This window comes from Pomacea canaliculata, linkage group LG3 (genome assembly GCF_003073045.1).
Source record: "Pomacea canaliculata isolate SZHN2017 linkage group LG3, ASM307304v1, whole genome shotgun sequence".
Classification (NCBI taxonomy): domain Eukaryota; kingdom Metazoa; phylum Mollusca; class Gastropoda; order Architaenioglossa; family Ampullariidae; genus Pomacea; species Pomacea canaliculata.
This window is the reverse complement of record NC_037592.1, coordinates 3,996,934-4,009,976: the sequence shown is the minus strand read 5'-3', so window position 1 is coordinate 4,009,976 and position 13,043 is coordinate 3,996,934. Positions and strand designations below refer to the sequence as shown.

At 39.5% G+C, this 13,043-nt stretch overlaps 1 protein-coding gene across 2 annotated transcripts; it reads left to right on the top strand.

The window, feature by feature from the left end:
• Nucleotides 1-6,407: 6,407 nt before the first annotated feature.
• Nucleotides 6,408-12,431, top strand: LOC112559217 (beta-sarcoglycan-like). 2 transcript variants are annotated; one of them, XM_025230275.1, is made up of 7 exons: nt 6,408-7,686; nt 8,636-8,866; nt 9,222-9,413; nt 9,732-9,771; nt 10,288-10,439; nt 10,799-10,912; nt 11,208-12,431. In XM_025230275.1, exons 1-7 carry the CDS (start codon nt 7,648-7,650, stop codon nt 11,415-11,417), a joined length of 978 nt encoding a protein of 325 aa, XP_025086060.1. In that variant the 5' UTR covers nt 6,408-7,647; the 3' UTR covers nt 11,418-12,431. The 2 variants fall into 2 exon arrangements, with proteins under 2 accessions (XP_025086060.1, XP_025086059.1); XM_025230274.1 differs by having other exon boundaries at nt 6,413-7,686; nt 10,775-10,912.
• Nucleotides 12,432-13,043: the final 612 nt, after the last annotated feature.

Here is a 13,043-nt window from a genome sequence, read left to right as displayed (position 1 = left end):
TGAGAATCAGCCTAAATGTGACATAAACAGTGTCATGATCCTGTCGGATCTAGCAATGCCTGTAATTCCTATGGAAACTCGGGTCTTTCCTTGTTAATTACCTCTGAAATTCTTATACTCGCCTCTATCATGCAGTCGTGTGCAGTGTGATAATTGACTCGATCGGTTACATTTTTTTTTTTTTATCGGATTTCAGCTGGCCTTTAAACCACCGTCTCTCATACTTTATTCAGAGTCTCATAATTTTTTTCTGCTGGTTCCACAAATTTTCCCGAGGGAATAGAAAATGTCTAGTCTCACCGGAACTTAAGCAGAGTGACTTAATTGGCAATCTTAATCAATGTAAAAAAGAAAAAAAAAAAACAACTGACTGACAAGTCTGATGGAGTCGTTAGCGGCTGCCTTCAAAGGAAAGTGAGCGACTTCAAGCAGCTTCACTTTACACAACAAAGTCGGCATGTGAAAGCCGTTATGTACTCATTTGTTGTCCATTCCATTATCACTAGGTTTGGGGTGTAGTCACCTGGCGTGGGGTTAGGGTAGGGAGGAAAGTTAATGCCACTGGGAAGTGGGGGAACTCGGACAACCGTAAACAAAGAAGCTGACACCTTAAAGAGGGACGAGCAGACGACCACCGGCGATGTACCAGCGGCGCGTGCAATAAGATGTCGGCCGGCAGGTCATCATCGTCACGGGTCAAACACCGGAGCCCGCAGAGCAACGAAAAGTAAATCGGGATCAACAAGACACCGCCAAAACCAAAGGCGTGGATGCGAATCAGTGAGCGTGAATCAGATTTTTACAGACATGCGGTGGCTGGCCAGCCGGTGCGCAAAGTGCGTGAGCGACTGAGGCTGAGAGATTTGTGTATAGACGTGTGTGTGTGTGGGGGGGGGACTTATTTGCTGAATCTGTATTTTGGGGGATTTTTGTGTAGCTATGATATGCGCTTAGCGTCTATGACAATGTTAGGGAATTCTCTTTGTGTAGATAAGGTTTGGCGTCTGTCGGGGCTGACGACGCTGTTGTTGGAACGGAACAAGAGACGCTTGTGATTCTATATGCATGGCCGTAGAATGTAAAGGGTGATGTAACTATTCTCTAAATTCTCTGCATACTGGATGTATTACATGCGTTTTTATTGTATTTTTTTTTTTATCAATCTGCACAGCCCCTCTGTAGGCCCATCGCGATTGCAGGAAGGAAAGCTGCGCATGCGCGCGGGTGTATGTGTTGATTGCAGTGCCAGAGGTTGTCGCGTAAGGCGATCGGGCGTTGAGACTCGCTCTCTCACGTACACACTCGCAATCACACAGACAAACCTCCGCGCACCCGACGCGAGCAGCGAAGCCAGTCACTCCCCAGTGAAGACAAAACGCGCACACGAAGCAACAACACAAAACTAAAGTATAGTGCGACCGCCAGCTCAAAATAAATAAAATAAAAATGTGGAAGAACGGAAAGAAAAAGAAAACAAAACCACTTTCATACAGGTGGCCAAACAAAATAAATAGGGGAAAGCCCCACCATAACACGCACGCACAAAGAAAAAAAAAACAAACAAAAAAACAAATCAGACACAATCCCATGAACATGTACACCCGCCCCTCTAGCTAATGGCGCTCGCGTGGTCCCACAACTGTCACCGCAGTTCAAAAGGTTATTTCCCCCCTTCCAGGCCACTGCCTGAGTCACCCGCCGTTCACAGCCAAGTCTGTTACACTGTATGGCAGCGGTTCTCAACCTGTGGTCAACTTGTTTGTGTTTTATGCCGTGCCAGCAACTAGGGCTATATCACGAATCATACAGGTCAAAAGGATTGTGTCTGTCACGAAACACACGTTCCCTCTTTAAATGTCTATATCATCATTCTAAAGCACAGTCGTCTCAGAGAGCTCTCTGGTCGTCTCGCTGCCATCGTCTGTCACTCTTCACACGAAGAAATCAGAATCGTGCTAACTTAAGTCGCCCGACTCAGCTAAGTAAGGGTTTATACCTGGGGGAGGGCAGTCTTAAAGTTGAGTAAGAAATTTTGTACTTTGCGGACTTGAGTTGTCTTGTGCACACCGAGTTACTGTACTTAAAGTTGAGTCAGCCAACTTAAGCTTAAGTTCATGTTTGAGTTCGCTTATGCACATCAGCCCAGGTATGTACAGCGTCCCCACAAAGGTGCATTTAATACACACAGGATGAAAACCTCCTAAAGAATATTTTAATCACCATTTAAATCATTTTTCAAAGCATCAGCACTGTTAAACACCCCCACTGTCACCGAGATTCCTTCTTCTTCTCCTCCTCCCCCCAACTCACACACAAATGAAACGCTTTGATCTCTTTGTGGTATGTAGTATTTTTAATGTGTCAATTAAAACGAATTAATTTCAACAGACGCCTTCAAACAAGAGAGACATGGTTTTCTCCTTCTCGGACTTTCAAAACATCACAAGATTATCAGAAATCATTAACAGCCAAGGATGCGTTTACCGCTGGCATCATAGAACTCGGCATTACATCCTCCACAGTAGTTATCCCTGGCAGGACGAATTACCAAGACACGTGAATTAAGTTGAAATAGAAAAATAGTAAATAGTGGATTTTAAGTAAAAAAAACAAAAAAAAACAACAAAAGTATTGCTAACAACATGAAATATCTATTTACAGGAACTGATTAAATAAAGACACGGTTGCTTGGTAACAGCTGTTGAACATGTAGATAGTTGTTCTTATTATAATCAATATGAAGATAGCTTAAAGCAGGGATGCCCAACCTACGGCCCGCGGGCCATATCCGGCCCGCGAAACTTCTGCCCACAGTGCAGGAAATCGGCATGTTAGTAATAAAAAAAGACCTAAAAAAAAAAAAAACTAAAAAAAGGGAAGAAGAAGTATTTATCCCTACGTAGGGGCGATCTCTCAATCTTTTTTTCGATGGACGAACATTTCGATTCAGTTCTCCGACTTGGTGTCTCTACGATGCAGCCGGAAATTCAGAAGTTGGTTTCGGGTAAACAACTTCAAATATCCCACTAATTACTACATAATTAATGGTAAGTACAACTTGTTTCTAATAAAAATGGTATCTGCTCTATTTTTTTCTTCTTCTTTTATTTCACTCACTCACTCACTCACTCACTCACTCACTCTTTTTTGTCACTGTCAGATTTGAACACACCACCTTTCAGTCTTCAGGCCTTGTCGGTAGCCACCAGGCTATTCAGCCGTTACCAACTAACGTATCTAAACTTCGTGAAGAAGTCAAGTTCGCCGTTTACAACAATGAACAAATCCGCTGAACCGTGACGCACACGCCCCACAACCGGTGACGTCATCGACAACGAGGCTGCTGTTAACGAAGATGACTAGTGCACGACGGACCACAAACACCCTGCTACTGTCCCCCTAGGTGCCTCCAACTGCCAGGAACACACACGTCATACTCAATGGAGTGAACAAGATCGGAGTGACAGACGGCAACAACCTACCCGATCCTCTCCCCTCCAGACATCATTGTACGCGTGGTCAGAGTTGCCTGCCCAGTCAATGGAGGACATCGGAAACGGACAACAGTACCCTAGAAAGAACACCAACAAGAAATAAGTGACAAGATGGCCGGCCCTCCTCAGTTCATGACAATTGCTATCCCATAATGTCGAGGACTTTGTGTGGACGGCAAGACACAAGCAAGACAAGGGAGAGAATAAGTTCCACTGACCCAGTGACTACGCGACACGAGGTGTCCGTGCTAACGGTCACCAGGACACAGCACGGGACTCACCCGTGAAAATATTTCACATCTTCAACTGCGACATCGAAGGTTTGCTCGTGAAAACACACTATCCTGGCTTTGTACAAAGCATTAACGTGTTTGTTATTGTGTCTGACAGACATTGCTTGACGTCAGCAGTACACTGCAATGTTTCTCTGACTTCCAACGATACTTCAGTCCTGCTTCTACACTTACATCGCAAGGAAGAGCTGCCGGCCGATATCCTTGTTTTAGTAAAAAATGTATTTAATAAGTTTTTGCATAGACTGCAGTGTACGGTTGACAATTTGATTTTATTGCAATTTGACACCGAGTTTAACCAGACAAGTTCTGGACTTAAACCCACAGGTGAAACGCAGGGTTCGGAGACAGACCAGGAGGAGATCGATCCTCGGCCCAGAACCGGATCCGCTGGGGTGGTATGGTTGCGGCACTAGGAGGACAAAGAAGACTAAAAAGATAAGTGGGTTTGTGTGTGTGTGTGTGTGTGTGCTGCTTCCACCATTTTGTAAGTCTATGATCATGTTGAAAGCACACTTACATCTGGACTTACAGGCCTACCACAGAGACGTTAATATTCGAATACCACTTCTACCTACCGCAGCGTTCTCATGGCAACCTACTATTTCTACCTACGCATCTGGTTTTGTAACATCATTTCTCATCTCCATCTCTTCCCCAGAAGCACATTTTCCCGAGTTCCTCGACCATCTCACCGGAACATGGAGATGAAGCTGAGTTTGTAAGGTGGCCAGTGACAAATCACTGTCATGTGACCCCTAACTTTCATGCTCGTTGACCAACGGTGACCTCGCCACCAGTTCTGTCCATTTTTCACGGTTCCTCAAAGCCCCATGGGGAGTTAATCACACCAGCGCTGTCCACACTTTCCATGTATCCTCCTCCCTGTATCTTTCCTCTTCTTCTGTATTCTCTTCTCCACTTTCCTTATTGTTTGGGCATCGTGGTGTTGATTCCCTCTCCGATTTAAAACAAATGATATCACAGATGGTTGGCCTCTTCGAAAGTGAGACGTTTGCGATTTGTTTGTGGCTGTCGAACCTTTGCAGTCAGATGTTCCGAAATGTTTGTAAAGGAGACATGCAGGACATATAAGTCACAGGGCAGAGACATTCATTTTGTCCTTTTCAGTTCGGAAAAGAATTACCTGCAGCTGATATAAATTACATCAAGCCTTATGAAACTGATATAAAGCCTTGTGCTTACTACTTCATAGCAGCTCTCAGTTCCACGTTCGCTTGGCCCAGTGACAAGAAAAAGCTCTTCTAGGAGCCTAGAGCCAGTAAACCACTCACAGTTAGCCCACTCAATGTATCATCATCGTTATTTCCTAAGATAGCAGTTTCATAATCCACTTACCGGAAATTGGCCGGCTGGTCATGAAGCCTTTGTTGAAGCGAGACATTCGATGAGATAAAATCTGAGAAGAAGGGGAACTGCCAGGGTCAAGACTGGAACTGTTTTCCCGTCAGACAATGTTTCAAAGTACAGCACCCTTTCCTTTCTTTAGCAACCAGTAGGTGAGACAAACACAAATGTTTAGCTTAGTCTCGGGATTTTTTCTAAACCGAGTATATTTGACGGCGCCATCTTTAGGACAACAAGGAAAGGACTTTCTTTGAAGTTATAAGTTGTCGGTAGCCGTGAGATCAGATCCCGTCCCCAACACACCTTTGATATATATAGAGATACAGTGGAACCTCGGTTAACGAACTTAATCCGTTCTGGAAAGCTGTTCGTTAACCGAAATGTTCGTTATCCGAAACAATTTTTTCCATAAGAAATAAAGGAAATAGATTTAATTGGTTCCTAGCCCCTGTTGACTCGCTATTTGAAAGTTACAGGCTGTATATATATATAGGTATTTGATTTAATGAGAACAGTTATAATGCAATATAAATGGAGTTAAATAAACATAAAAACATTAACGAAAGCATTTAAACAGAAAACTTGCCGTTTTGACGGCGTGGTTGGAAGCAGGTGTGGGGAGGAAGGGGTGGAATTACTGCTTTGAATCCCCCTCCATGAGCACAGGTGACATTATAAAATCGGGGAGACTTCCCTTTTCTGTAGCTTTGAGGTTGAAGAAAAAAACTTGTCCAGTGTCTGCTTCTTCTGCCTTTTTTTGTAAAACTCTTCGGTAATACGACATCATACATCCGACAGACGCATGCCACCTTCATACTTTGAAATCATTTCCTTTTTCAATTCATTTGTTGGCCGCGTCCTTGTCATTACCTCACTACTATTAATTGCTCTTAATCTTCTTTGGAGCCATGATTGAGGATTATCTTATTAAAATAAAGCACAACAATCACTAAATAAGAAGGATGCGCACAGGTAAGGAACGACTGATCGTAACTGTCTCGAGCGCGAATGATTACATGCTGGTCGGTCACGTGTGGTTCACGTGGCTGTTCGTTATCCGAAATTTTGTTCGCTATCGGAGACAAATTTTTAACGAAATTTTTGTTCGTTATCCGAAATTTTGTTCGCTATCCGAGACAAATTTTTAGCGAAATTTTTGTTCGTTAACCGAAAAATTCGCTATCCGAGGCGTTCGCTAACCGAGGTTCCACTGTATATATGAGTGAGTGAAAAGGGGGTGGATGGTTCTGGAACGCTCGACGGGGAGAGAATAAGTAGTGTAGCTTTATACCTGAGGGAGGCTTTTTGATTTTGGAAGTGAGAGTGGACAGACGGCAGGCCAGCCACCGAGTGAAACTCTAAATAAAATCTATGGGTATGCGGCAATTTCCGTCATTGTTGTGTTCTTGTACGTCTAACCCACCGTACGTAGCCAACTGACGTGTTGGTTATATATATAATATCTAAACTGTTTATATATATATATAACTATATATTCACCGTATTCAAAAAACGTAGGCAAAGTCGTTTCATTTGAGCAGTTATACGTACCGATCTCACACACGTACACACTCACACATTAGTATCTCCCCCTTCACTATATAGAAATTAAATGTCATACGAGTTCTCAATTACCTGTTGAGTTAGAGGAAAAATATCAGGAGTATGTATATGTGTTTCAATGTTTAGCTACACCAAGGCCGCGTGAATAAGCATAATTATTGATGCAATGGAAGTGGCAGATATAAAGTTGACAATAAAATATGGCAGTCCCTGATCAGCTAGTCTATGTTGCAGCATATTTCTTTATTCTTAGAGGACCGCATCGTGAGCAAATTCTAATTATTGTTCTTACCTGGAAAGCTGAAGGCTTTGAAATTCGATACCCGAGTGGCGCAACATCTTTTCCACTATATATTGGACCAGTCGTTGAATCTTGATCTGAAGTGGGATGTTGAAGATAAAGGCAGTAATGGAGAACAGGTGTAGTCATTTAAAAAAAAAAGAAAAAGTATGGCCCCAGAAAAGTACAGTCTACAACACCAAAAGGGTGTGGCGGTTACAGAATGGAACTTCCACGTACTGCTTTTAGTCGAGAATCTAAGGGATATGATGAAGCTGTGATCGAGTCGAACGATCGTTGAAAATATTTCTTCACAACTATAAGCATGTAAAGGGTACTTGAGTTCACTGATTAGTTTGAGAGACAGCACGCCATGGCGTATACCGGCGAGAAGGAACGTGCAGTCGTGTAGTATAACCTTTCACCTCATTCCACATTAGTGCCAGGAAAGCTGCGAGCTGCAAGAAAGATGGAAAAGATTAGGATAGAAATGGAAGTCATTACAAGCCAGTGAACATTTTCGCGAATGTGAGTGTTGCCCAAAGCTGGCCCGCTCGCCCATTATTGGCAGAAGTTTGTCGGGGCACGAATATTACGGGTATCCGTTTTGACTGAGAAGAATCCCAGAATCCCAGAATTCTCTGTGGAAATGGAAAACATGGCGTCGTCGGAACTGGACGTAATGGAGGTAAGGCAATTTCGCTCTTTCTGCTATCGATATGTTTAGAACCGCAAAATTTTAACTTGTATAAATTAATTAGTGAGTATTTGTAAGAACAATCACGACGTTTCGTCCTCTGTCTTGCGGTTCTAAGAGTATTAATTGTTGGTTTAATATCGTCCCCCTTCTCCTCCCACAGAAAAAAAACTTTTTCAGACCCTAGATAACACTGCAAGTGTGTTAAAACTCCGTTAACATATATGCTGCTGAAGAACAACTAGAAGTGACGAGAACTGTATCCCCTTTGAGATTCACTCGTTCTAATGATACTTGAAAAGACGTTTCCCTTATATTTATCAAGTTTTTGGAACAAGTTCACAAAACTTGTAAAGCCATAATTGTTTGCATTTTTGTACGCATAGCTGGTGATTGCTATTAATTCGATCAGTGTTTGTAAAAGTGAATATGACACATAGTCGGCTTGTTCGTGTATATATATATTCCTAACAGCAATGAAATTTGTTATGAGTTACGGAGAAAGTTTGGATGGTGGTCCACCGGGAGCTATTATATATATCTTTATTTAGTACGTTCTACAAGTGTATGGCGCTATTTTGAAAAAGCATTGCTCCCTTGAAATAAGGGTGATAGTAAGTGGTGTGATTTGAGAAGACAATATAAAGGAAAGAAACTGGTAACAACGATCAGCACCAGGTCTTTGATCGTTCGATCAGTCACTCACACAAACCACACATATAAACAAGAAAAATGAAAGGGTGGTGAAGGCAGGGGGATTTAGGTAAAGCAGACATGACATTGTCAAATTCAACCAGACAGAAAATTTTGGAAAATGGTTGTCTTCTTCATTTTCTTTTTTCTTGCAGCTATTAAAACTATTATTAAGCCTATTAAAAGACGACTGTCTCCTAATTCATTCTCTCTCGTTAACACTCTAATTTTTATGTTGTTTCTCTAGACAAGCATGATGTCACATTTATCAACAATGTCAGCACCTGCACATTTGTCCATGCGTGAGAAGTCTCAGCTGAAGAGACAGATCACAAAGGAGCACAACAGCAATTTCCGAGCTGGATTTGTTTCAGTTAATGAGGATTACCTGCACAAAGCAGGGATTCGTGGTAGAAAGAGATATATTTTGTATGTGCTACTTGTGGTGCTGTTAACTGTGGCCATTTTAAACACAGCGGTAATTGATAAATACATTTCTTAGATTTTTTTTAAAGTTTTGCTTTCTCTTACAGTTATTACAAGTCCTTGCTCATTTATAGCCATGATTCATGATAGGATGAGTTGTGCAGGGATAATATAGTGATCAATGGTACTAGAACAAAAATGCTTTTCCCTTATAAGCTACTTTTGTACTAGAAGTATTTGACAATGTTTTATCAAAACAGTGAAGTAGTATACAAGTGTAAAAATTGCTTGTATATGCAGATATTAGAAAGTATAATTTTGGAATTTATTGTATGCCTAATTATTTTGCATAATTTATTAAAGATTCTTTTTGTCATTTTTATGTTGGAAACATAACTTTTTTTCAGCTCACAGTCTGGCTCATGTGGATTTATCACATCTCACATATTGGTATGGAACCACTGGAACTTGTGCAGATTCCAGGAGGTTCTCTAACACGCTTTATGGACACTACTTGGTTTGATTCTTTGTTGCTCAATGGAGTCTTCCTTGGAAGCCGCTACAAGCAAGATCTTGTGTTACAAACTGTCAATTCAACAGTAAGTGGAGAAATAAAAGATCTTAGTTTATTGGTAGCTCCTCTGAGTTCTTTATGATAAAAAAGAAGTTAAATATCTCTTTTGTGTCCTTTGTGTCTTTTGGAAGAAGTTACATCATATCTCTGTAATGTGTGGACAACTTTTGATGCTTATCACATGTTTACATAAAACTGAAAACTAGGGTAACCTGGGATCAGCAGCCTCTACCTTGTTCAGCACCTACTCATGAGAATGACCTAACTTACAGTTTCAAGAAAGTGAGGTCTAATTACACTAATGCATACAACTGCTACATTCTTTATTTTTGTTTTCTTTCAGATTATTTTATCTACATCTCGGAGCATGAATGATTCTATGGGTAAGAAGTAGTCCGCTTCAAAACTTTTAATTTGCTTTCAAGTCAAACATCCATTTCTTGGACTTCACTAGTGCATATAACACAGATTGAAAAATATGTCTTTTTATGTGGGAAGGGGATAAGAGGATAAATTAAGTGGTGGAAATACTTAAGGTCAGATCAAGCCCTAGAATAATGATGACTTGAAAAAAAATACTTAAGCTCTCTGTTGCTGCTAGCATTTATTAGTACTTTAATAAATGTTGTGCTAACATAGAAAACCAAATATAATTTGAAGTTAATTTGATTTGTGTGCATATATATATATGACTGTGACATGAACTTAGAATTATTAGTCTACTCATGTAAGTTAACAGTAGTTTATTTCATAGATTTTACTATTTACAGATTTCTGGTTGTAGATAATCCATAAAACAAACTCAGAATGTTTATAAAAGAACCTGAAATGATACATTTAGATCACTTGTTCAAATAATTTATTTTAGACTTTTACAATATTTCCTACTTTTCAATCAGTTATGGTGAGAGAGGATGGAATAGAGTTCAGAGTGGGAGATTTACAACTTGTCACTCCATCTGGAAAAGAATTCTTCTCACTTCAAAACCCAAGGATTGACAGGCTGATGAATGTTTCAAACCTGTTTTCTCATGTTGTGGAAACTAAAGAGGTACATTAGCAGGAGAATCCTCAGAAGTTTAGCGTTTGGAACTGAATCCTTGGCTGGAAGCCAATATTCTGTTTGGTGCTTATTCTATTTTTATGTCCTGTGTTGAAAGGCTATTATAAATGCATTAATTTTTTAACTTATTTTGTATGTTTCACATGCCTGCAAATAACTTGGATGTATGAAATAAGTTATTGTGGTGAGCATAGCCATGCAAATAGCATTGTAAAACTTGACAGTAAGAAACTTTTTAATAACCATTTTTCATAATCTTTCATTCACATTCTGTGAATCTTTCTTACTGTTTGTTTCTTTATATTCCATCTGAAAAATTGCAGATAAAAAATGTTCCAAATTTTAAGGACCTGAGCATAGAATCTTTGGAGCGAATCACCATTGAGGGTTCAAAAGGTGTGGAATCTGAGAGCAGGAGAGAAACCATATTACAGGCAAAAAATGTTTCCATCAATGCAATAGTAAGTATTTGTAGAGAAATGTAAAGTCATCTAAAGTAATCTTAAATCATCAGAGCTATATTTTACTGACGCTACTGCTCATTGACAATGACTGTGCATGTATTTGAGCATACCATGCATTTCTCTCCAGGAAAAGAACCTTAATGTTTGGAAAGGATTGGTAATGTTTGATGGTAATCGAATACTTTGTTAAGAGGAGATGAATTATTTGGATTACTACAGCAAGTTTGTGCAGCAAGCCTGTGGCACCAAGAATGTCTTTGTTAAAAGAAAGTGATTTTATGTTTGTTTACAGAAAGGAGCTGTGAAAATTGAAGGTCATGTGGGTATATACATCAGCAACCTTATTCCACAAATAAAGGCAGGGTCTCCAGGCAATTTATCTGTTACCAGTGCCAAGCTTTGTGTCTGTAGTAAGACAGGCCGACTTTTTGTAGTTCACATCAGAGAGCCTGGAATGGGGTGTCACACCATTAGTGAAGACCAGAATCCCTGTTTGGCTTAATAGTGTTTAGATGCATGCCTGCCTCGTTGTGCGTCTGTGTGTGTGTGAGAGAGAGGTAGACTATTAATGCATCTAGACTGCTTTTAAATTGTTTGAAATTAAATGAAATCATAAATTTGTTAAATAATGCAATAATTTATTTGCAAATGTATTTATTTTCACTAAAAATGTCTGAGAGGGTGCTTCTCAACACATGCCAGTGTGTGTACATATGCCTATATTATTGCACATTCATGTGTTCATGGGTATATATATATATGCAAGAAGATCAAAGAAGTGAGGTAGTAGAGGGCTATATTTGCTTTAAAATAGTAAGGTTAGTTATGTTTATGCCTCTTGCAATATGAAAATTTTATGTATGCATATTATAGATTTGTACACACTCATATACATGTCTTTACTGTATGATAAATAAAATAATTTATACAGTGATCTTGCTTTCTTTTAAAACATATAAAGTACCTTGGGTGACTTAAAAGCTTTTTTTCCTACTTATTTCTACTTTGATACTGCAAAGAATTAATGTTTATTATAAAGTTATTTTTATAAATTGCAGGGAAGTGATCTAATGTTATACTTCAGCATAGATTTATATCTTACATACATGTAATATATCTTTTTGCAATGAAGGTATTTCTTGCTGCCTATGCCATGTATTTAATGTACAGATATATAGTGTGCTCGGTGGTAAGACCACAGTTGTTTACTGCCATGCAGTATAACTTTAAACAATGTCATCTTAATGTAATTATGATATCAAATTTGTGCTGGTTTTCTTGTCACAGAGTACTGCTTCTACTCCCCAGCAAACACGAATACTTGGGCCAAGCTAAAAACATAGTGTTTGCTGGGTCATTTGTCTGAAATAGGATGAATGTATCAGCCTCAAATGGGGTTCCCAGTCACTTAATCCCCAGACACTTCATCCCCGACACTTCATCCCCGACACTTCATCCCCTAGACTTTTAATCCCCAGACACTTCATCCCCAGACACTTAATCCCTAAACTAAATCCTTAACTATAAAAATTATGAAGTCAGCGAAAAATTTAATTGAAATTCAAATTCAAATCATGCTATTAACTTCAACGTCATTTGAACATCTACAACATTAGTTAAAGTTCATATAAGCTAGTAAATTTAATGTTCTTCAACAATATGATATGAAAATTGTTCTTGAGTGTCGGGGATGAAGTGTCGGGGATGAAGTGTCTGGGGATGAAGTGTCTGGGGATTAAAAGTCTAGGGGATGAAGTGTCGGGGATGAAGTGTCTGGGGATTAAGTGACTGGACACCCTCAAATGGAGTGATGTAGTGAACTATTTTTCTTGTTCATAGAATCAGGAAATTTAATTTTTTGCATTTGAATCATATCCCAGCTGTAATATTAATTAATAGGTATAATGAAAAATAGATCAACACTGTATTGTTTATGAGGTTTTTCTTTTTTATTAGTTTTTCTTTTATCTTCATGGTACATTGAACTTGACAGTTTGTAATATCTTGCTAACAGGGAGTTAATTGGACTAAAAATAAAATTTGTTTCAAGTTTCAGACAGTACAGAAGTAACAAGTGTTTCTAGTGATCTCTTTAAAGGGTGAGGGCTAAATGGAAAAAAAAAAATTT